The sequence below is a fragment of the Sus scrofa genome, chromosome X, assembly GCF_000003025.6.
Source record: "Sus scrofa isolate TJ Tabasco breed Duroc chromosome X, Sscrofa11.1, whole genome shotgun sequence".
Lineage (NCBI taxonomy): Eukaryota > Metazoa > Chordata > Mammalia > Artiodactyla > Suidae > Sus > Sus scrofa.
The window spans coordinates 50,987,479-51,013,192 of record NC_010461.5 but is presented as its reverse complement, the minus strand read 5'-3'; the positions used below and the strand labels follow the sequence as shown (position 1 = coordinate 51,013,192).

General features: G+C 39.2%; 1 protein-coding gene across 6 annotated transcripts in view; it reads left to right on the top strand.

The window, feature by feature from the left end:
* The window catches only part of MTMR8 (myotubularin related protein 8), a 146,598-nt gene that overhangs the window by 64,604 nt on the left and 56,280 nt on the right, over nucleotides 1–25,714 (top strand). For 4 of the 6 annotated variants that reach the window (XM_021080721.1, XM_005657528.3, XM_021080720.1 and 1 more), the window contains 4 exons: nucleotides 14,043–14,168; nucleotides 15,213–15,262; nucleotides 17,620–17,820; nucleotides 20,487–20,615. In XM_021080721.1, the coding sequence (XP_020936380.1) occupies nucleotides 14,043–14,168; nucleotides 15,213–15,262; nucleotides 17,620–17,820; nucleotides 20,487–20,615 (506 nt within the window). The remainder of the gene's footprint in view (nucleotides 1–14,042; nucleotides 14,169–15,212; nucleotides 15,263–17,619; nucleotides 17,821–20,486; nucleotides 20,616–25,714) is intronic. The other 2 variants (XM_021080719.1, XM_013990548.2) reach the window with 1 other exon arrangement.

The following is a 25,714-nucleotide window of genomic DNA, read 5'->3' as shown; positions in this document are numbered from 1 at the left end:
ACTTTAGGTCTTGTCTGTTCTCTCTCTAGCTGCTTTAGCTGTAAAGTTAGGTTGTTTATTTGAGCTTTTTCTGGTTTCCTGAGGTAGGCTCGTATTGCTATAAACTTCCCTCTTTGAACTGCTTCTGCTGCATCCTACAGGTTTTGGAGTGTTGTATCTTTGTTGTCATTTGCTTCTAGGTATTTTTTAATTTCCTCTTTGATTTCTTCAGTGATCCATTGGTTGTTTAGTAGCACGTTATTTAGTCTCCACGTGTTTGTGTTTTTTGCAGTTTTTTTTTTTTCTTGTTGTTGCTCTCCAGTCATATAGCGTTGTGGTTGGAAAAGATGCTTGATGTGATTTCGATTTTCTTAAAGTTACTGAGGCTTGATTTGTAGCCCAGGATGTGACCAGTCTTAGAGAATGTTCCATGTGCACTTGAGAAGAATGTGTATTCTGTTGCTTTTGGATGGAATGTCCTATAAATATCTATTAAGTCCATCTGGTCTAATGCTTCATTCAGGGCCTGTGTTTCCTTGTTGATTTTCCGTCCAGATGATCTGTCCATTGCTGTAAGTGGAGTGTTAAAGTCCTCCTCTATTATTGTGTTATTGTCAATTTGTCCTTTTAAGGTTGTTAGCAGTTGCCTTATATATTGTGGCGATCCTATGTTGGGCACGTAGATATTTAGAATTGTTATATCTTCCTTCATGGATTGATCCTTTGATCATTATGTAGTGACCTTCCTTGTCTCTTAAAATATTCTTCAATTTAAGGTCTATTTGGTCTGATATGAGTATTGCTACTCCAGCTTTCTCTTGATTCCCGTTGGCATGGAATATTTTCTTCCATCCTCTCACTTTCAGATTGTATGTGTCCCTAGAAGTAAAGTGGGTCTCTTGAAGACAGCATATATATGAATCTGGTTTTTGTATCCATTCAGCCAGTCTATGTCTTTTGGTTGGGGCATTTAGTCCATTAACATTTAAGGTAATTATTGATATGTATGTTCTTATTGCCATTTTATTAATTGTTTTGGATTTGTTTGTGTTGCTCTTTTTTCTTCCCTTCTTCTCTTGTTCTCTCCTCTTGTGGCTTGATGACTATCTTTAGTGTTGTATTTGAGTGGATTTTTCTTATTTGTGTGTGTATCAATTGTGGATTTTTGGTTTGCAGTTACTCTGAAGTTTTGATGTAAGAGTCTCTCTCTCTCTCTCTCTGTGTGTGTGTGTGTGTGTGTGTGTGTGTGTGTGTGTATGCACATTTATGAGATTGTTTTAAGTTGTTGGTCTCTTAATTGCAAAGTGCATCTCCACTGTCCTGCATTTGTACCCTCTTCTTATCAAGATTTCTGATTTTGGTGGAATAATTGTACATGGATGATTTCATATCTTTACTGTATATATACCTTTACTGGTGAGCCTTGTCATTTGCGATATTTTTGTTTCTGGTTGCTGCCTTTTCTTTTCTGCCTAGAGAAGTTCCTCTAGTATTTGTCATAAAGCTAGTTTAGTGTTGCTGAATTCTCTTAGCTTTTGCTTATCTGTAAAGCTTTTGAATTCTCTTTCAAATCTGAATGAGAGCCTTGCTGGGTAAAGTAATCTTGGTTGGAGTTTTTTTTTTTTTTTTTCCTTTTCCTTTTGTCACATTAAGTATATCATGCCACTCCCTTCTGGCCTGCAAAGTTTCTGCTGAAAAATATGCCTATAACCTTATCAGGGTTCCCTTGTATATCATTTGTTTCTTTTCCCTAGCTGCTTTCAGTATTTTCTCTTTGTCTTTAATTTTGGTCAGTTTGATTAATATGTGTCTTGGGGTGTTTCTCCTTGTGTTTATTTTATATGGTACTCATTGCCCTTCCTGGATTTGAGTGAGTGGTTCCTTTCCCATGTGAGGGAAGTTTTTGGCTATTATCTCTTGGAATATTTTTTCTGTCCCCTTCTCTCTCTCTTCTCCTTCTGGTACCCCCATAGTATGGATGTTGGTGCATTTAACATTGTTTCAGACTTCTCTGAGACTCTCCTCATTTGTTTTCAAACTTTTTTCTCTTTTCTGTTCCACATCTGTGATTTCCACTGATCTGTCCTCCACCTCGCTTATTCGTTCTTCTGCCTCCTGTATTCTTCTGTTGGCTGCTTCTAATGAATTTTTTATTTCAGTTATTGTATTTTGCATCTCTTCTTGCTTAAGTTTTATATCTTGTATTTCTTTGCTCAGTGTTTCCTGACAATTATCCATCTTTGGCTCCAGTTTATTTCCAATGTCTTGCATCATCTTTAGCATCAACAGTCTAAAGTTTTTTTTTTTCCTGGAGGCTGAGAATCTCCTGATCACTTAGCTGTTTTTCTGTTTTTTTTTTTTTTTCTTTCTCCCTTATCTGAGTTATAGTTCTCTGTCTTTTCATTTTTATAGGTTTTTGGCATGGTGACCTTTTTACAGATAACAGAGTTGTAGCCTCTCTTACATCTGGTGTCTGCCCCCCTTGAGGCTGAAGTTGGTATGGGGGCTTGCTGTAGGCTTCCTGGTGGGAGGGACTGGTGCCTGCCCACTGGTAGGTGGAGCAGATTCTTATCCCTCTGGTGGGTGGGGCTTTGTCTCTGGGTTAGATTAGAGGCTGTGTGCCTGGGGTGTCTTTAGGCAGCCTGTTTACTGAGGGGCGGGGCTGTTATCCCACCTGGATTGTTGTCTGGCCTGGGGTGTCTCAGCACTGATGGGTGGGGCCTGATTGTCCCAAAATGGCCACCTCCAGAAAAACGTAAGCTGATGAATATTCCCAAGAGCCTTGCTTTCAATGTCCTTCCCCGACAACAAGCCACATTCTCCCCCTGTTTTCCCAGGAGATCCTCCAAGAATGCAGTCAGGTCTCGCCCAGATTCCCATGGAGACTTTGCTTTGCCCTGGGACCCAGTGCACGTGAAAGTCTGTGTGCACCTTTTAAGAATGGGGTCTCCATTTCCCCCAGTCCTGTGGAGCTCCTGCACACAAGCCCCACTGGCCTTCAATTCCTGATGCTCCAGGGGCTCTTTCTCCCAATGCCAAATCCCCAGGCATGGGGGCTTCACGTGGGGCTCAGAACTTTCACTCCTGTAGGTGAGTCTCTGTGATACAGTAACTTTCCTGTCTGTGTCGCTTCCCACCCGGGAGGTATGGGGTTGCTTATATTGTGTAATTGCCCCTCCTACCTCTTGATATGGCCTCCTCTTTGTCTTCTGGAGTAGGATGTCTTTTTGAGAGTTTCCAGTCCATTTGGTTGAAGGTTGCTCAGCACTTGGTTGTGATTTTGTTGTTTTTAGGAGAGAAGTTGAACTCCAGTCCTTCTATTCCATCATCTTAATCTCATCTCCAAAAGACTTTTAAATAGTATGTAAAATACTGTCTGAAATATACAACCCTAATGTTTTCCAATTACCTAGACATGTTGCCTCCATTTTTCATTGTAATACATTATTAAGGTTTACAATGTGACCCCCTTGGTCTTTTCAAACGCACTGTTCCAGCCATTATTTATACTCTTCCCTTTCCACATACCATACACCCATATATCTGTATTACCCTTCTGAAACTGACTTCATTAGACCATAGAGCATAAGTATGGACAAGATGAATGTATTTAATAGACAGTAAAACTGCATAAAGACGTTTGAATATGAGTAGATGAAAAAGATAAGCTTGAGATTGTACAATTATCCTGTACTTTCCATTTCAATCACCACCTATGCAATATCCCAAGATTGAATACTCAGCCTTGAATTCTCTCTCTTCCCTTCCATCTGGCAATTGCTTATTCCTATCAGTTCTTCTCAAAAGTGTTTCTCGAATTTGACCTTTCTTCTCAGCTTCTACTGCTATTTTCTTAACTAAGACATCCCTTAAGTACTATAATAAGTTCATAACTGGCTTAGAAGTTGCTCCCCAACTTGACCTCCAAACTGATTCTAAAATCATCTCTTTTGAGCACATCTGATAATGTCCCTTTAAACTCAAAATCCTCCAATGACTCTCCATTGCCCATAAGACCTTGCCACTAGTGAAATTCGTATTCTCAAAAGCACTATAGTACCTCTTCCTCTCTCAGTTTGTCTCTCATTATCTTTATTTTATTTTTCTCATTACCCAAGTTATAAATATACATTATCAAATAAACATTTCAGAAATATATAACATAAAATGTAAATATTCTCTGTAGTTTTCTCCACAGCATGCACATCACTTTAATAATTTGATATGTACCTCTAGATAAACATTAACTATTTGAACTTTCTGTGGTAGTGTAAATGCTTCAGATATGTACTAATACAATAGTTGCATAGTTGGATGTGGCTAGTGAGTGAGGAACTGCAGTTGCAGTTTTAATTTCACTTATTTCAGTCAGCTTAAATTTAAATAGCCAGTTGTGGCTAGTGACTACTTTATAGGTCAGTATGGGTTTGAAATTTTTCAATGCATGTAATTAATATATCATTGCTACTATATAAAAACGAGATTGTGCTGTGCATATTTTTCCTCAACTGACTCTTTATACTTGATGTACGATGAACATTTTCCAGATCAGTTCAATCAGTACTACCTCACTCTTTTCAGGGGCTGTATAAGTATTCCATTATATGAATTTATCATGGTCCCTGTTAATGGGCAATTCAGTTATTCATTTTTTTTCACAAATACAAACATTGAGAGGACAAGATGGCGGAGGAGTAGGGGGACACGCTCGCCCTCTCCCACAAACACAACAAAAAAAGCACATCTACAGAATAAATGACTTGCACAGAACAGCAACCAATCGCTGGCAGAGGAACCTAAACTCCAATAATGGCAAGAAGTTCGTGACATTATTGGGCAGAACAGGAGAAAAGAGGAGAGTGAGAGAAGGTGAATCCGAGTGGGACGGGCGCTCCCAAAAGGGAACTGTGGAGGAGAAAGGGATCCTGCACCCTGGAAAGTCACCTACCGGGGGAAAGATCAAACGAACCGGAGGAATCTCCAGATGCAAAGAAGAGTGTAGCAGTAAGTCGGAGTACGGAAAAACTGATCAAGAACCCAACGGACCATCTGAACTACGGGCACAGTCACCAAAAATTGAGACGCCTGGGTGGGGGCTGGGCACCGAATCGTTGGCTCCAGAGGTTAGTCCCCGGGAAAGGACCAGGGGACGCCTGGGTGGGGGCTGGGCACCGAGACCTCGCCTCTGAAGGTTAGTCCCCGAGAGGGGGCCGGGGGATGCCTGGGGGGGCTGGGCACTGAGACCTCGCCTCTGAAGGCTAGTCCCCGAGAGGGGGCTGGGGGACACCTGGGTGGGGGCTGGGCACCGAGACCTCGCCTCCGAAGGTTAATCCCTGAGAAAGGGCCGGGGGACGCCTGGGGGGGGGCTGGGCACCGAGACCTGGCTCCAGAGGTTAGTCCCCAGGCTAGGGGGGCGGGGCAGAGCGGTAACTGCTTGGGAGGTCTCTAAACCATTTGACGGGGCAGAGACTGCCTGGGAGACTAGAAAACAAAGCTGTCGCAGAGGAAGGGAACAATACTCTAGGGGCGGGGAAGTGGAAAGCCGCTTCAGAGGGAACCTGGGAGAAGAGCATGGTCTGCGCCCGTGCTGGGGAGGGGAGAGAAGAAGGGGTGGGTCCCCATAGAATACCCCCCACGCCACAGCAAGCTAACAGGCCCAAAAGCTAGCAGAAAGCTGTACTTCCCAGTGCATCCCCTCCCCACACCCCCGCCCCCTACGCTCTCACCAGACCTGGGTCTGCCTGCCATCCAGGAGGGCTGGCCTCAACAATTGCCTGAAGCCTACCACCGCAGGGGCTGTCCCTGCACAGGCCTGCTTGCCCTTTGGAGGGGCTACACTTCCGCAGAGCACCACCAAACACCACCAGCCCCCTAGAAAAGGCCTGCAGCCCAGAAAAGCTAGAACAAGCCTAGCCAGGACATGAATAGATCTGCCTAATTCTTGGACGGTTTTTCTGAGACGGCCTGCTCTGGGGAGGAGCCTCCTGGGTCTCCAAGGGCTTTACTACCCGCCCAAGCCCCCAGGGGGTGCTGAGACCTAGTGGACCAGCTGCATAGGACTGCCAGCTCCAGGCAGGACCCCCTGCAGCCCAGAAAAGCTGCAACAAGCCTGGCCGAGTCGGGAAAAGATCTCAGACGGTCTTTCTGAGTCGGGCTGCCCTGGGGAGGAGCCTCTTGGGCCTCCAAGGGCACTGCTACCTGCCCAAGCCCCCAGGGGGTGCTAAGACCTAGTGTACCAGCTGCATAGGACTGCCAGCTCCAGGCAGGAGCCCCTGCAGCCCAGAAAAGCTGCAACAAGCCTGGCCGAGTTGGGAAAAGATCTCAGACGGTCTTTCTGAGTCGGGCTGCCCTGGGGAGGAGCCTCTTGAGTCTCCAAGGGCCCTGTTACCCGCCCAAGCTCCCAGGTGGTGCCCCACTCCCTTGAAATAACTGCTCAGCACCACCAGCCCCCTGGAAGAGCCCCTGCAGCCCAGAAAAGCTGCAACAAGCTCGGCCAGACTGTGAAAAGTTCCGCCTACATTCTCAGGCCGTCCTTCTGAGTTGGGCTGACCTGGGGAAGAGCCTCTTTGGTTCTCAGTGACCCAGATAGCTGCTCCAGCCCCCAGGGGGTGCTGCACTCCTGAGGAACAGCTGCCCAACACCGCCAACCCCCTGCAAGAAACCCACAGCCTAAAAACACCAGAGTAAGCTCTGCATGACCAACTGAAATCTGCTACCATCGTGAGGTGGACCTCCCAGTCCTGTCTGCCCTCAGGAAGTCCTCCTTTGCTTCAAAGAAACACTGTTAGTCCCATCAACACTCCAGAAAAGCCACACTGCCTCAAAAAAGATTGACCAACAACGACAGCCCTCAGGAAATATTCCACGGCAGTGACAAGGCAAACACTACCCGATCACGGAGAGTACAACTCCCTCAGGAGACAGAAAACAACAAGCAAGATGAAGAAGCTGAGAAACCACCCCCAGTCAAACCAACAGGAGAACTCACCTAAAACAGTCAACAATGAAACAGATCTCTGCAGTCAGACAGACCTAGAATTCAAAAGAGAAATACTGAAAATACTGAAGGAATTAAGAGAAGATATGAACAGTAATGCAGATACCCTCAGAAAGGAGCTAGAAAATATAAGGAGGAGCCAAGAAAAACTAGAACATTCATTTGCAGAGATGCAAACTGAACTAGGGGCAGTAAAAACCAGAATGAATAATGCAGAAGAACGAATCAGTGATGTGGAAGATAGAATAATGGAAATCACTCAATCTGGTCAACAGACAGAAAACCGAATCAAAAAACTGGAAAGCAATATAAGAGACCTATGGGATAATATAAAGCGGGCCAATCTACGCATAATAGGAATTCCAGAAGGAGTAGAAAAAGATAAGGGAATGGAAAATATATTTGAAGAAATTATCGCTGGAAACTTCCCAAATCTAAAGGATACTGGATTCAAGATACAAGAAGCACAGAGAGCCCCAAACAAACTGAACCCAAGCAGACCCACACCAAGACACATCATAATAAAAATGGCAAAAGTTAGTGATAAAGAGAGGATCCTAAAGGCAGCAAGAGAAAAGCAGAATGTTACCTACAAGGGAACCCCCATAAGAATATCAGCTGATTTCTCTACAGAAACACTACAGGCCAGGAGGGAATGGCAAGAGATATTTAAAGTGCTCAAAGGAAAAAATATGCAACCTAGAATACTTTATCCAGCAAGAATATCATTTAAAATAGAAGGGGAAATAAAATTTTTTTCCAACAAACAAAAACTTAAAGAATACAGCAACACAAAACCCAGGTTAAAGGAAATATTGAAAGGGCTTCTCTAAACCAAAAAGAAAGGAAGGAAAGGGAAGAAAAAAGAAAAGAAAAAAAAAAGAAGAAGAAGAAGAAGAGGAAGAACTAGGACTGAGGAAACCGTAATCAGAGAGCAGTCACTCAAATAAGCCAGCATACAGATTTAATCATGAACATGCTTCAAACAAAATAAAATTAAAAAGAAAAAAATAAAAGAGTCATCAAAACCATAAAATGTGGGCAAGTGATGTTAGGAGGTAAATAACCCCTTTTGTTTATATGTATGTCTCTCTTCTTAATTTTAATATAGTAATGCTGGGTTTGAACTTACAGGACCATCAGGCTAAAACAGACAATTATGGGAAGGGGTTAGCATACTTAAAAAACAGGGCAACCACAAGCCAAAACCAAATATTGCATTTGCAAAAAATGAAAAAAAATACACTCAAGCAGATAATAACAGGAGACCATCCAACCAAAAAAAAAAAAATAAAAAAAAAGAAAAAAACAAAAAAAGAAAGGAAGAATGGAGAACCATAGAATCAACTGGAACTCGAGGTTCAAATGGCAATAAATAATCATCTATCAATTATCACCTTAAATGTCAGTGGAGTGAACACCCCAATCAAAAGACACAGGGTGGCTGAGTGGATCAAAAGGCAAAAACCTTCAATATGCTGCCTACAAGAAACTCACATTAGGACAAAAGATGCATATAGATTGAAAGTGAAAGGGTGGGGAAAAGTATTTCACGCCAATAGACATGACAGAAAAGTAGGAGTCGCAACGCTCATATCAGACAAAATAGACTTTAAAACAAAAGACATAAAGAAAGACAAAGAAGGACACTATTTAATGATTAAGGGATCCATCCAAGGAGAGGATGTTACTATCATCAACATATATGCCCCAAATATAGGAGCACCCAGATACATACAACAAATATTAACAGACATAAAGGGAGATATTGATGAGAATACAATCATAGTAGGAGACCTAAATACCCCCCTCACATCAATGGACAGATCCTCTAGACAGAAAACCAATAAAGCAACAGAGATCATAAAGGAAACAATAGAAAAGTTAGACTTAACTGATATCTTCAGGACACTACATCCAAAACAATCAGAATACACATTCTTCTCAAATGCTCATGGAACATTCTCAGGAATCGACCACATATTGGGACATAAAGCGAATCTCAGTAAATTTAGGAGCATAGAAATTATCTCAAGTATCTTCTCTGACCACAATGCCATGAAATTAGAAATCAACCACGGGAAAAGCAAAGAGAAAAAACCTACTCCATGGAGACTAAACAACATGCTACTAAAAAACCAATGGGTCAATGAGGAAATCAAGAAGGAAATTAAAAACTACCTTGAAACAAATGATAATGAAGACACAACCTCTCAAAATCTATGGGATGCTGCGAAAGCAGTGCTCAGAGGTAAATTTATAGCAATACAGGCCTTTCTCAAAAAAGAAGAAAGATCCCAAATGGACAACTTAACCCTCCACCTAACGGAATTAGAAAAAGAAGAACAAAAAAGGCCTAAAGTCAGCAGAAGGAAGGAAATTATAAAGATCAAAGAAGAAATCAATAAAATAGAGATTCAAAAAACAATAGAGAAAATTAATAAAACCAAGAGCTGGTTCTTTGAAAAAGTGAAAAAAATTGACAAACCCCTGGCCAGACTCACTAAAAAGAGGAGAGGAAGAACCCAAATCACCAAAATTATAAATGAAAAAGGAGAAATCACAACGGATACAGCAGAAATACAAAAAACCATAAGAGAATACTATGAACAACTGTATGGCAACAAGTTTGACAATCTGGAAGAAATGGACAATTTTCTAGAATCTTACAGCCTGCCAAAACTGAATCAAGCAGAAACAGACCAACTGAACAGACCCATCACTAGAAATGAAATTGAAGAGTTCATAAAATCACTCCCTACAAATAAAAGTCCAGGACCAGATGGCTTCACAGGTGAATTCTATCAAACATATAAAGAGGAATTGGTGCCCATCCTCCTGAAACTCTTTCAAAAGGTTGAAGAAGAAGGAATACTCCCAAAGACATTCTATGAGGCCACCATCACCCTCATTCCAAAACCAGGCAGAGATACCACCAAAAAAGAAAACTATCGCCCAATATCATTGATGAATATAGATGCAAAAATTCTCAACAAAATCTTAGCCAACCGAATCCAACAGCATACCAAAAATATTATACACCATGACCAGGTTGGGTTCATCCCAGGTTCACAAGGATGGTTCAACATACGCAAATCAATCAACATCATACACCACATTAACAAAAAAAAGTCAAAAATCATATGATCATCTCAATAGATGCAGAAACAGCATTTGACAAAGTTCAACATCCATTCATGATCAAGACCCTCGCCAAAGTGGGTATAGAGGGAACATTCCTGAATATAATCAAAGCCATTTATGATAAACCCACAGCAAATATAATACTCCATGGGGAAAAACTGAAAGCCTTCTCACTCAAATCTGGAACAAGACAGGGATGCCCACTCTCACCACTGCTCTTCAACATCGTTTTGGAAGTCTTAGCCACAGCAATTAGACCAAGAAACGAAATAAAAGGCATCCATATAGGAAGAGAAGAGATCAAACTGTCACTGTATGCAGATGACATGATTCTATACCTAGAAAACCCTAAGGACTCAACCCCAAAACTCCTTGAACTGATTAATAAATTCAGCAAAGTGGCAGGATATAAGATTAACATTCAGAAGTCAGTTGCATTTCTGTATACCAGCAATGAAACATTAGAAAAGGAATACAAAAATATGATACCTTTTAAAATTGTACCTCACAAAATAAAATACCTCGGAATACACCTGACCAAAGAGGTAAAGGACCTATATGCCGAGAACTATAAAACCTTAATCAAAGAAATCAAAGAAGAGGTAAAGAAATGGAAAGATATTCCATGTTCCTGGATTGGGAAAATCAATATTGTAAAAATGGCCATCCTACCCAAAGCCATCTACAGATTCAATGCAATCCCTATCAAATTACCCATGACATTTTTCACAGAACTAGAACAAACAATCCAAACATTTATATGGAACCACAAAAGACCCAGAATCGATAAAGCAATCCTGAGAAACAAAAAGCAAGCAGGAGGCATCACTCTCCCAGACTTCAAGAAATACTACAAAGCCACAGTCATCAAAACAGTGTGGTACTGGTGTCAAAACAGACAGACAGACCAATGGAACAGAATAGAGAATCTGGAAATAAACCCTGACACCTATGGTCAATTAATCTTTGACAAGGGAGGCAAGACCATAAAATGGGAAAAAGAAAGTCTATTCAGCAAGCATTGCTGGGAAACCTGGACAGCTGCATGCAAAGCAATGAAACTAGAACACACCCTCACACCATGCACAAAAATAAACTCAAAATAGCTGAAAGACTTAAATATATGACAGGACACCATCAAACTCCTAGAAGAAAACATAGGCCAAACACTCTCTGACATCAACCTCATGAATATTTTCTCAGGTCAGTCTCCCAAAGCAATAGCAATTAGAGCAAAAATAAACCCATGGGACCTCATCAAACTGAAAAGCTTTTGCACAGCAAAGGAAACCAAAAAGAAAACAAAAAGGCAACTTACAGGAAGGGAGAAAATAGTTTCAAATGATGCAACTGACAAGGGCTTAATCTCTAGAATATATAAGCAACTTATACAATTCAACAGCAAAAAAACCAATCAAGCAATGGAAAAATGGGCAAAAGACCTGAATAGACATTTCTCCAAAGAAGATATACAGATGGCCAACAAACACATGAAAAAATGCTCAACATCGCTGATTATAAGAGAAATGCAAATCAAAACTACCTCACACCAGTCAGAATGGCCATCATTAATAAATCCACAAATAACAGGTCCTGGAGGGGTTGTGGAGAAAAGGGAATCCTCCTTCACTGCTGGTGGGAATGTAAACTGGTATAGCCACTTTGGAGATACCTTAGAAATCTATACATAGAACTTCCATATGACCCTGCAATCCCACTCTTGGGCATCTATCCGGACAAAGCTCTACTTAAAAGAGACACATGCACCCACATGTTCATTGCAGCACTATTCACAATAGCCAGGACATGGAAACAATCCAAATGTCCATCGACAGAGGATTGGATTCGGAAGAAGTGGTATATATACACAATGGAATACTACTCAGCCATAAAAAAGGATGACATCATGCCATTTGCAGCAACATGGATGGAACTAGAGACTCTCCTCCTGAGTGAAATGAGCCAGAAAGACAAAGACAAATACCATATGAGATCACTTATAACTGGAATCTAATATCCAGCACAAATGAACATCTCCTCAGAAAAGAAAATCATGGACTTGAAGAAGAGACTTGTGGTTGCCTGCTGGGAGGGGGAGGGAGTGGGAGGGATCGGGAGCTTGGGCTTATCAGACACAACCTAGAATAGATTTACAAGGAGATCTCACTGAATAGCATTGAGAACTATGTCTAGATACTCATGTTGCAGCAGAAGAAAGGGTGGGGGAAAAACTGTAATTGCAATGTATACATGTAAGGATGACCTGACCCCTTTGCTGTACAGTGGGAAAATAAAAAAAAAATCTATCGGCAGAGTAACTACCAGAGATCATTCACTTATTACAAAATTAGGGTCAATGATAAATAAAACCCATCAATTACCAAAAAAAAAAAAAAAAAAACAAATACAAACATTGCTGCATCAAATATTGCTGCATAAAATATCCTTGAACATATATCTTTGCCTGTGTGGGCATTCGTAAAAGTAGATTTTGAGTCAATGATTATGAATATTTCAGACTTTACTATATGTGGCTAAATTGCCCTTCAAATAGGTTGCACCAGTTTCCATCCCACTAGCAATGCCTGTTTTTCCACATAATTTCTGCGGTAGTTATCATCAGTCTTTTTTGTCTTCACCAGTTTGATAGGTAATTCATTTTATATCATGCTTTAATTTGCATTTCTTTAATAATTAGTGAAATTGAGCATCTTTTCCTGTCCACCAGTGACTTTTCACTGCATTTGGAGCCCTAAGGAAAGAGCGTTGTTGTTGTTGCTCTCCATCCTGATTCTTCCTCTCAATCCCAGGAGATTGGAATGTCCACATGCAACCTATCAAACACTTTTCACTGATAGTTCTTTGACCTTTTATGCTCCAGTTTTCACACTCTTACTCCAGGTCACCCAGTTCTTCTATCCCATGAAGACCTGTACATTTTTAACTCCACTTTTTCCACCTTTTCCTACCTTTTTTCCTATTTAGCCAAGACATAGTGGTGCATCCATTACACCTGGCCTCTTAATCCTTCCACTCTACCAGCCCTGCTAATCTCAGACATTCTCTACTTTCTCTGTTTTTAAACCATGACTACTAATTATTGCTACAAAAAAATAAATCTCTTAACCATGTTAATTGGTACAATAACAGGTTTATGGTCTATAATATAGACTGTATTCCTGTAGTCTTAGGACCACTTAGCAGTCATTTTATATGTCCCTGGTTAGGTCCCAGACCTGTTCCACCAAGCAGGTATTCCTAATTTGTATTTTACTTTCAAGCTGGCTACCCCACTGTTACTCCCCTATCTATAAGCACATATTCAGATATGTCTCCTTTTGCATGGAAAACTCAAAGTTATCTCTCATCTTCCCACTACTTATACTAACCAATTTTGTCTCCTTCTTTGCTATTTCAGAGGAAATAGTGCCTCATCTTCTGTACAAGAATAATCCCTCTACCTGTATTTTTAGTCCCTTCACCTCCTTCTTCAAGGAGCCTCTTTCCCCTGCATTTTCAACATGTTTTTTTGACTGCTTTATCCCTCATAAATATGCTCGATATGTTCCTATTCCTAAGAAAAAGAACTTTTCTTATCTTCTTCTATTGTCCTTTTTCTTCTTGGTTAGAGCTTTTTTTTTTTTTGAACGTAATTGGCCCTCCCTATTAGCATTTCCTCACTTCTCTTCACTCTTCAGTTCACTGTGATCCAATTTCCATACCTTTGCTACTATTCTTGCTGAGGTCACTAATGAAATTTAATTTCATTCCCCATATAGGATGCCAATATTATGAGAAGAAATTAATGTAGCCCACTAAGACCAAGTTCTCTGGTGTAGAGATGGTATTTGGGAACCTTATTTATTAACCCAGCATGCTATATAAAAGTTGTTTATGTTACTTTTGTCTCTTGTCTTCACAGGCAGTTAAGGTAGAAAAGACTAATGTCTTAGTCCATTGTTCTGATGGGTGGGACCGCACAGCACAAGTCTGCTCTGTGGCCAGCATCCTCTTAGATCCATTTTATAGGACATTCAAAGGACTCATGGTAAGAGTGCAAGTGATTAGATTTTATTTTGCACAAGTGAGAGATTGTGAATACATGAAAAATAACTATCAACCAACATGTTTTCTTTAAGAAAGAGGTCCAAATAGACAAAAAAGCTCTGCTTTTCAATTTAGCATCTTTCCACTAAACTAGGCATTTATAATCTATATACCTTCTCTTGCACATTCAACATAGTTTCTTACCCATCAGAAGATAAGTTGTATTTGATAGGCTGCTATAAGGGGTAGGAAGGAATCAAAAAGTTTGCAGAGTTGAATGAATTACTGTTAAATAGGTAGAATGATGGATCTTCAGCATGTCAGCTGTCTGGATGTCAGACTCATGATTGTTTTCTGAACCAAGGCTTCTTTGTTTATCTTTCTAAGACACAGAATTCATGAAGTTCTCTTGCGGTACTGTGGGTTAGAGAACTTGTGTTGTCACTGCAGAGGCTTGGCTTATATCAATGCTGTGGCAGGGGTTTGATCCCTGACCCAGGAACTTTCACATGCCACCATAGGCACAACAACAACAATAACAAAAAAAAATAGTAGATAAAATAGAAAAAAATAGAACTCATGTAGGGGTTTATCTTAATTTTTCTTTTAGAAATACTTTATATTTTGTAATTGGTTGAAAATGAGTTTATACCAAGATTTGTTCTTGTTACAAACCCAAATACTGCCTTGTGATTCCTTTTTTCCCATAGGTTGAATTTAATCATGTTTATCAGGATTACATTTAGTTATTGCTCAATTGGCTTGTCACACATTATGTAAAAGCCAAAAGAAATGTGACAGTGGATACAAATCCAGAATAATTTCTCCTGATAGCTTTGAAACTTGAGGGCAGTCTGTATGGGCCTTTAAATGAAATCCAAGTTGCTTACTTATTTATCATCTGAGAAATTAACTTTATTTATCATCAGTTCAACTCAAATTTATGCAAATTCCATTTTAGCAAAGTGTTTTGATATTTTACAGGTATGGTTAATTAATTTTATAATTTTCATAATGAAAAATTTTCTTTTTGTATAATATGAAGATCCTGATAGAGAAGGAATGGATATCCATGGGCCACAAGTTCTCCCAAAGGTAAAAAATATCCTCATTTTAAAGGTGGAGGCAAAGGAGAATTCATTAGTGTCAGATTTATTTTGTGTAAGAAGGAACAGTAAATTGAACATGGCATAAATATTTTTTCATAAGAAATAAATATTCCAGAAATGATGCTAAGGGACTAGGGCTACAAAGGTGACTATAATATACCTTTAAAATGAGCAAATAATTATATCAAATTGTTAAATGTTTCAGAGAAGAACAGGCATCATGGGCCACAGAGGAATAAATGCTTAACTGTGTTTGAAGAAGACAGGACGGGCTTCCAGGAATAGGCAATATGTAAAGATGAACTTTAGGGAATGAATTGGAGTTTGCTAGATAGAACAGTTGGATAAGGAGGGCATTAAGGCAGAGGGAATAATATCTAAAACAATATACCTTTTATCATTTTATAAGGAAAAATTCAGGTGCAGATATCTGTTCTTTGGCAAGAGGTGGATGCAAGGACCTACATTTATTTGGTGATCTAATGTCTGCTATAAGCCAAACAGCCTCACTGAGACTTTACCTATGTTATAAGAATGATAACAAATGTTGACTGAATACCTAATAATGTGCTATATACTATATCAGATGCTGAGCTGATACCAAAGCACATAGAATGTGAGTTTTGCCCTCAAGGAGGTTTCTATTCAGGTCTTATTCTCTCCCATTGATGAGTGTCCACTTGATTTCATTTGATTGTTGCTCTCTAGCTATTTGGGTCCATCCATTCATTCTTCCATTGTCAACAAACATTGGGCCAGGCAATGTGCCAGGTTTTAAGGAGACTGTATTGAATCAAATATAGTCTCTGTCCCTTGTTTTACAGAAAATAAAATCAATGATGATAGCGTAGTATGGTAAGTGCTGAGTCAAAGGTAAACATGTACAAGGGAACCTTACTCATTTTGGGGCAAAGAACGGTCCCTGGAATTGATAGCAGTTTAGAACATTAAGAAGATAAGGTTGATTCTAGTTTTAGTTTTTAAGGAATCTCCATAGTCTTTTCCACAGTGTCTGCACCAATTTACATTTCCACAGTGTAGGATGGTTCCTTTTTCTCCACATCCTCACCAACATTTGTTATTTGTGTTCTTTTTGATGACAGCAACTCCTGGGTATATCTATCTAAAAAAATGCAAAAAGACTAATTTGAAAAGATACTGCACCTTAATGTTCATAGCAACATTATTCACAATTGCCAAAGCATGGAAGCAACCTAAGTGTCCATCATCAGATGAATGGATAAAGAAGATATGGTGTGTGTGTGTGTGTGTGTGTCTGTGACTGGGTGTATCCAATAGAATACTATTCAGCCATAAAAAGGAAAAGAAGCAATGAAGGAATGAAATTTTTCCATTTGTAGTGACATGGATGGACTTGGAGGGTATTATGCTAAATGCATTAGTCTGACAGAGAAAGACAAATAACTGTATGATATCACTTATATTTGAATTTAAAAAATACAACAAACTACTGAATATAACAAAAAGAAGCATACTTACAGATATAGAGAACAAACTAGTGGATACCAGTGGGGAGAGGGAAGGGGCAATGGGCAAGATGGGAACAGGGTATTTTAAAAAGATGTTATTATGAAATTCTATAAGATCATGTGTGTGAAAAATTTGAAAATTGTAAAGCACTGTAGGCCTTAAAGAATCTTTCATTCAAAAAAAGTTTTAAAAAGTTTTTTTAAGATGATAAGATTGAAGATTTGAGAGACAGTGGATTTTTGGTAGAATAAGACTCCTGAGGAGATAAGAGGGGTAAAAGCTTTAGTCCAAATGAAAATATTAGCTTGAGCTATAACTAAGAACACCTCTACCAGTGAATACTACATGGAAGGACAGGCAGAGAAGAAACTAAGTTTGTGAGTGTCAGAGGCAGAAGTTAATTTTTTTTTGTCTTTTTGTCTTTTTCCAGGGCTGTACCTGCAGCATATGGAGGTTCCCAGGCTAGGGGTTGAATTGGAGCTGTAGCTGCTGGCCTTCACCACAGCCACAGCAATGCAGAATCTGAGCTGTATCTGCGATCTACACCATAGCTCATGGCAACGCCGGATCCTTAACCCACTGAGCAAGGCCAGGGATCAAACCCACAACCTCATGGTTCCTAGTCGGATTTGTTAACCACTAGGCCATGACGGGAACTCCCATAGAAGTTAAATATTTTTACATGATGGCCTTGATCTTCTTCAGTGACACTGTAGACATCAGTTGAAAGGGATTATGGTTTGAGAAAATAGCTTAAAATTTATAAGAGCATAAGAATTAATGGATATATGGCATTAGTGTAAACCCTGATGTTAATAATTGTCTTTCTTTACCTTTATTTGCATCTCTCAGGTGTGGCCACCTGGATGGGGACCCTAAAGAAGTATCCCCTATCTTCACACAGTTCCTCGACTGTATCTGGCAGTTAATGGAACAGTTTCCTTGTGCATTTGAGTTTAATGAAAATTTCCTGCTGGAAATTCATGACCATGTTTTCTCCTGCCAGTTTGGGAACTTCCTTGGAAATTGTCAGAAAGATCGGGAAGATATGAGGTAAATTCAGTTTGTGAGAAAATACTGAATAGGGAGGGGGATCAGTGTAAAAGGAATTTAGTCACCACCCTGAATTTGGATAGCAGTTCAGGAAAGGGGATGAGATGACAACTATAAAAATTACTTGTGAATTATAAGGCAATGTTTGCATGAGGATTCCTTAAAACCTCAGATTCTTTATCTATGATATAGGAATAATACATACTTTTCAGAGCAATCATGAGGAACCAATGAAACAATGGATATGCAAGGACTTTGTAAGGAACCAATTACTGTGCAGGTGTGAGTAGTCATTATTTGCAGTCCTGTATCACTTGTATCAAAAAAATGGCAGCTCATGGGCTGAATCTGGCTCAACAGGCATGTTTTATTTAGTCTGTAGAATATCTTTTAAACTATGAATTGTCAGCATTTAAATATCATTATATTTCACATAGAAATCCAGTTATTTTAGGATTTTTAACTAAATAGAAAATTCATTGTGCCAAGATATTCTGCAAAATCAGAAACTCTGGCAGCACTGGACCTTATGTTCACATGGCAATGATTAGCTAGAGCTGAATAAGAATTGCTCCATTTGGATGAGGCCAACTCACTCTTATCTGCAACAATTCTCACCACTCTCTATATTTTATTCTCAGTGCACTTCTAATCTTATATTCCCAGCTCATGTAGGCAGTTGAATTTGCCCCAGACTTAAACTCTAATATCCTCACAATATGTAAAATGTAAACAGTTTTTGAAGTTGACAAATTGAGTTTCTGTGAATGTCAGAGAAAAGGAAATAGAGAGGAAAGTAGCTATATCACAAGCCACTCTTGTTTCACAGCTGTTGCAGTTAGTGCAAGTTCTCAGGGCCCTCTGTAATGTATCCCGATTCTTTTTTTTTGTCAACACAGATAACAGTGATGACTTGCTGCTTTAACATTTGTACTTACTTGGTAGCTTCTATGTCCATTTCTCTTTCATTTTGCAGCCATACCTTTCTTACCTTCTTGCCAAATACTTTTAGACACATTCCTTCTGTCTCTGACCCTGTTTTCCAAGCATTAAAATCTAAGATCTTTGCCCTATTCTTTTTTTTTTTTGCCCTCTTAAAATGAGGCTAGTATATCTTAGACCAGTTCCCCACACAAAGCTGAACCTCCATGTAAAAGTATGAAAGTTGAAAATTTTAACATATATTAAAATAGTTATTACTTAAAACAAACAGAAATATCATTCATCCATAAAAGGAAAGGCATTAACTCTAGAATCAGAGACCTGGATTTAAATTTTGCTTCTGTCATCTACTAGCTGTGACTTTTTGCAAATTAATTTGTGTCTCATTTTCTCGTGATTATTTTGTGGATAAAATATTTCAGGTTAATTATGAAAAGTTAATGAGATGTTTTAGGTAGAGTCTGGAACAGTGTTTGACATAGTAACAGCTCAATAAATACTAGTCCCCTTACCTCTGCAAGATTTTTTTTTCTTTTTTCAGTTAACAACAAATAAGATGAGTATACAAGGCCTTTGGCCTCACTGAAATGGTGTGAGGATTCTAAAAGCTACAAGACTACACTTTTAGGTCCTACAACCTGTACCACTTCTCTTTGTTCTCCTCTTTAAGCTTTCTTAGACAATATGTTTGCAAATGATCTTCCCATGCATGGTTACAAAGCAACTCTCATTAGGAAGAATGGATCGCATTCTTTTTGAAGTGTTAGCTAAGGGGCTTCCTTGCTGGGTAAGCAGGCTCCCTAAGATCTTAACTAAAGTTTAAGAAGAATCAGTCTTGCAATGTGAATATCATAGTCTGTGCTGCTCATCAATGATAACTCACAAGGAGTTCCCGTCATGGCGCAGAGGTTAACAAATCCGACTGTGAACTGAACTATGAGGTTGTGGGTTCAATCCCTGGCCTTGCTCAGTGGGTTAAGGATCCGGCGTTGCCGTGAACTGTGGTGTAGGTTGCAGATGCGGCTCGTATCCTGCGTTGCTGTGGCTCTGGCGTAGGCCAGCGGGGACAGCTCCGATTTGACCCCTAGCCTGGGAACTTCCATATGCCGCGGGAGCGGCCCAAGAAATGGCAAAAAGACAAAAAAAAGTGATAACTCACAAATATTTTCTCATATAAATTGCTAACTGTCTTTCACTGTCATATACATTCTGAGAGGAGGAGAAGCTGGCTTGAAATAAAATATAGAAAAGCCAGAAATTCACCCTCTGGTCTGTCTGTTAACTTACTTATAAGATTTTTAAAAGCAATTCCATGCTTTTTAAAACTGGAAAGGTCTAATGAGTGGGTTCATAGAATCTGAGATTTGGAAGAGACCTTAAAGGCTAAATTATATGTGAGGAGATGGGCCCAGAAGGAGCTAAGGACATTCCTAAGATTATGTAGCTACTCCACAGCAGAGACTATACTTAACATCTGTTCTTCAATGTGGAACTCTTTTTAACCTCTTATTCATTTAAAAATGGATAAATTGAAACCCAGATAATTTGTTACTCAGTGCTCACTAGCCATTTATTTCCATTTTAATTCTATTATAGCCTATCCCTTGCTCTTGGGTTGGGTTACTTATTTAAAAAAAATGGGCTGATTATCATGTTCGACATGACTGTGTGAGATTAGTTGCTTGCTGCTTTTAATTTTTTGGATTGTTTTTCTTTCCTGACAGAATCTATGAGAAAACCCATTCCCTGTGGCCTTTCTTGGTTCAGAGGAAACCAGACTTCAGGAACCCTCTCTATAAAGGCTTCACTGTGTATGGGGTACTCAATCCTAGTACTGTGCCCTACAACATTCAGTAAGTTCCTAAGTTGTCCCGTCCTTTCTTACAACAGGCTTCAGGACCTTAGCTGCTTTGCTTTTCTTTGTATAGCTCACATTATCTCCATAAGCCTGGATGTGGAGTAGACACTCCCCAGATCACCCATTCCTTGCTGCCTCTGAAAACAAGACCACACTCCCTTTGGTTTTCAGGGCTTTATTGTTCCTTGCTTATGGAAATGAAAAAATAATATTTGATTAGTAGTAATACAACCAGTCAGGATATATGCTGTTTCATTCCTTTTAGTCTTTCCCTGTATCTTCCTGTTCTTTCCCATCCTTTTTCTCCAAAGAGAAGGGAAAACAGAGAAACAGAATGTGATGGTATTGTTTGCTTTAAATTGTAAAGTACAGGGTGCCTTGCTCACTGACCACAACCCAGTGATTAAAATACATGGAGTTCCTACTGTGGTGCAACAGAATCGATGGCATCTTGGGAGCACTGGGATACAGGTTTGATCCCCAGCCCGCCACAGTATGTTAAGGATCCAGTGTTGCCACAACTGAGGCTTAGGTCACAACTATAGCTTGGATCTGATCCCTGGCCCAGGAACTCCATATGTCGAGGGCTGGCCAAAAGGAAAAAGAAATTAGTACAAGACAGTTGAATACACTTATTAGCTCTAGTAGTTTATTCTGCATATTCCTTATAATTTTGTATATGTAAGCTAATGTCATTTCTGAATAGAGATTCTTTTACTTGTTCTTTTCCAGTTTGGATGCCTTTTATTTTCTTGCCTAATTGAGCTGTTTAAAACTTCCAGTGGAAGTAGGCATCCTTCTACCCTTCCTAAGCTTAGGGGGAAATCTTTCAGTCTTTCTCCATTGAGTCTGTCAAAGAGTTTTGTTTTGTTTTACTTTAAAAATGACCTTTACCATGTTTAGGACATTCCTTTTTGTTCCCAGCTTTTTAAATGCTTTTATGATGGAAGGGTGTTAGATTATGTCAGGTATTTTTTCTGCATCATGTTAAGATGCAGATAAGTATGTGTTATTTTATCCTTAATTTTATTAATGTGGTATATAACGATTGATTTTCAGATGTTGAACCACCCACCCTTTCCTAGGGTAAACCCCACTTGGTCATGGTGTGTAATCCTCTTAACGTGCTGCTGCATTCAGTTGGCTAAGTAGATCATTGAGGATGTTTGCATCTATATTGATAAAACATATTGATCTATAATATTGTTTTCTTGTGACAACAGGGTCTGACTTTGGTATATAAGGTGTAAAGTTAAGTTTTTTGAGATCTTTTTTTTTAACAATTTCATGGAAAAGTTTTATTTATTTTTTTTCCATAATTATTTTTAATTACAACAATAATAAAAACTCCATTAATGAAGCAAATCTGTTAGAAACTAATTAAGAAAACTTGGTAGAATTCAAATTGGAAACAGTTTGAATTGACAATTCTGAGTGCATAGTGGTAAGAAACTGTCTATGATACAGTAATTAAAGAACATTTTAAATCTTACCCTTCAGCTGTATGTTCATAGCTCTTTTATAATTGTAGGTAACTAGCTAGTTAACTAATTCCAAAGCAAATATATTCATCACTGTATATATCAATAATCACTGTATATATCAATAATATCTAGTGATTGGTTTGCATGTTTTAGGAAGAATGCCTGTTCTGTATTTTTTTTTTACAAAATAAAATACATATATTTAAACACAATTACATTCACACAGATTATTATATCATGGATCTTAAGAAACATATTAAGCGACTCCCTTTGGAGAAGTGGAATGGAAAATATGCTGAGACAAATAGGAAATTTATTCTATACTTTATCCCATTTTGTATGGCTTTCATCTTTACTATTTAGTATTATCTTACATTTCAATTTTTCTTTAAAAATTAGCATTATATTAAAATTGTGATCGCTTCTCGGCCTTTTGGCTAAGATCAAGTGTAAAATTGTGTGTATTATGCAACTGAAATTTATAAAGAAGAAAGCCTTATATACCATTAAATATTTTATATAGCACAATAAAAAGAATAACTTAACTGGTAAGAATAACAAAAATAATATACCCTTTGAAAATAAGTAAAATATAAAATGCATAAGTTGGTTAAAAAACAGTGTAATTATATAAATATGTCCTCACAATTTGTTTCATCTCATTGATTCTTCAATAAAGGCATTACACCGTTCTAGGTAATGTGATAAACAAGACATTATAGACTTTACATTGTACCATGGAGAGAAATGGTTATTAATAATACAATTGTAGACCTATATTATTTAATTGTACAGTGGCATTATTTAATTATAATTATCATAAGTTCTTTGATGGAGAGGAAATCAGAATCAGATGTAAGAAGACTTCAGCATTCCAAGAGTGATGTCAAATGACCCCCTTCATGGTGGATTATGCACTTACTTACTATGAGATATATTTCTTCTCCAGAGATTCCTTGTTTGTGTATCAATTGTAGATTTTTGGTTTGGAGTTATTCTGAAGTTTTGATATAAGAGTCTATATGTATACAAGATTGTTTTAAGTTGTTGGTCTCTTAATTGCAAGTGCATCTCCACTGTCGTGCATTTGTACCCACCTCTTCTCATGATTTCTGATTTTGATGGTATAATTGTGCATGGATGATTTTGTATCTTTACTGTATATATACCTTTACTGGTGAGCCTTGTCATTTGTGGAATTTTTGTTTCTGGTTGCTGTCTTGTCTTTTCTGCCTAGAGAAGTTCCTTTAGTATTTGTTGTAAGGCTGGTTTAGTGTTGCTGAATTCTCTCAGCTTTTGCTTATCTGAGAAGGTTTTTATTTCTCCTTCAAATCTGAATGAGAGCCTTGCTGGGTAAAGTAATCTTGGTTGGAGGTTTTTTCCTTTCATCACATTAAGTATATCATGCCACTCCCTTCTGGCCTGCAGAGTTTCTGCTGAAAAATCTGCCGATAACCTTATTGGGGTTCCCTTGTATGTTACTTGCTTCTTTTCCCTAGCTGCTTTCAAGATTTTCTCTTTGTCTTTAATTTTGGTCAGTTTGATTAATATGTGTCTCGGTGTATTCCTCCTTGGGTTTATTTTATATGGTACTCGTTGTGCTTCCTGGATTTGAGTGAGTGGTTCCTTTCCCATGTTAGGGAAATTTTTGGCTATTATCTCTTGGAATAATTTTTCTGTCCCCTCATCTCTCTCTTCTCCTTCTGGTACCCCTATAATACGGATGTTGCTGTGTTTCACATTGTCCCAGAGATCTCTGAGACTCTCTTCATTTGTTTTCAGTCTTTTTTCTCTTTTCTGTTCTGCATCCATAATTTCTACTAATCTGTCCTCCACCTCGGTTATTTGTTATTCTGCCTCCTGTATTCTGCTGTTAGTTACTTCTAGTGAATTTTTCATTTCAGTGATTGTATTTTGCATCTCTTCTTGTTTAAATTTTATATCTTGTATCTCTTTGGTCAGTGTTTCCTGTAAGTTACCCATCTTTGCCTCCAGTTTATTCCCAAAGTCTTGCATCATCTTCAGCATCAACAATCTAAAGTCTTTTTCCTGGAGGCTAAGAATCTCCTCATTGCTTAGCTGATTTTCTGGGTTTTTTCCTTTCTCCCTCATCTGAGTTATAGTTCTCTGTCTTCATTTTTATAGGTTTTTGGTGTGGTGGCCTTCTTACAGATAACAGAGTTGTAGCCTCTCTTACTTCTGGTGTCTGCCCCCCTTGAGGCTGAAGTTGGTATAGGGGCTTGCTGTAGGCTTCCTGATGGGAGGGGCTGATGCCTGCCCACTGGTAGGTGGAGCTGATTCTAATCCCTCTGTTGGGTGGGGCTTAGTCTCTGGATGGGATTAGAGGCATCTGTGTGCCTAAGGGGTCTTTAGGCAGCCCTTTACTGAGGGGTGGGGTTGTGATCCCACTTGGATTGTTGTTTGCCCTGGGGCTTCTCAGCACTGACTAACAGGTGGGGCCAGATTTTCCCAAAATTGCCCCCTCCAGAGAAAGGCAGCTGCTGAATATTCCCGAGAGTTTTGCCTTCAATGTCCCTCCCTCACAACAAACCACATTCACCCCTGTTTTCCCAGGATGTCCTCCAAGAACTGCAGTCAGGCTTGACCCAGATTCCCATGGAGACTTTGCTTTGCCCTGGGATCCAGTGCACATGAAAGTCCGTGTGTGCCTTTTAAGAATGGGGTCTCCGTTTCCCCTGTTCCTGTGGAGCTCCTGCACACAAGCCCCACTGGCCTTCAATGCCAGATGCTCCAGGGGCTCTTTCTCCCAGTGCCAGATCCCCACATGTGAGGGTTTGATGTGGGGCTCAGAACTCTCACTCCTGTAGGTGAATCTCTCTCTGTGAACCAGTTAGTTTTCAGTCTGTGGAGCTTCCCACCTGGGAGGTATGTGGTTGTTTATATCGCAAAATCACCCCTCCTACCTCTTGATGTGGCCTCCTCTTGTTTGTCTGGGGTAGGGTATCTTTTTTAAGGTTTCCAGTCCATTTGGGTGGGGATTGCTCAGCTTTTATTTGTGAATTTTGTTGTTTTTAGGAGAGAAGTTGAGCTCCAGTCTTCTTTTTTAATGACTGCATTTACAGCTATAAATTTCCCTCTTAGCAGTACTTTCTATATTGTGTTTTTGTTTATACCCATCCCAAAGTATTTTTTAATTTGAATTTCAGATAAAAAAGAATTTATTTACAAAGCTTGGATATGTCACTTAAATGCATTTAAAGACAATTCTAAAATATATACAGAAATGATTTGAAAGTTATAGTTAAAAATTAAATATAAGAAGTGGTGAATTGGGGAGTTCAAGACACAGCTTCCCTCACCTCCCCCAGTGTCATCCTCACCCAGGTGATGCATCCTGGGCATCTTTTCTCCCATGCAGGCTCCAGGAGGCAGTCAGTTAAATCACTTTATTCCTTACAAGTCTGTGGGATAGATTCTAAGAAGGAGGGTGTGTGGATTGAAGGGAATGTGGGCATTTAATTCATTAATAGGTGATACCAGATTGGCTCCAGGTGTATTTTCTTGAGCCTAACCTTCTCCTGGGGTGGGGGTACCTGTTTCTCTCTCTCTTCGCAGGCAGAGCCTGATTTCCCAGCCATCTCCCTTTTCT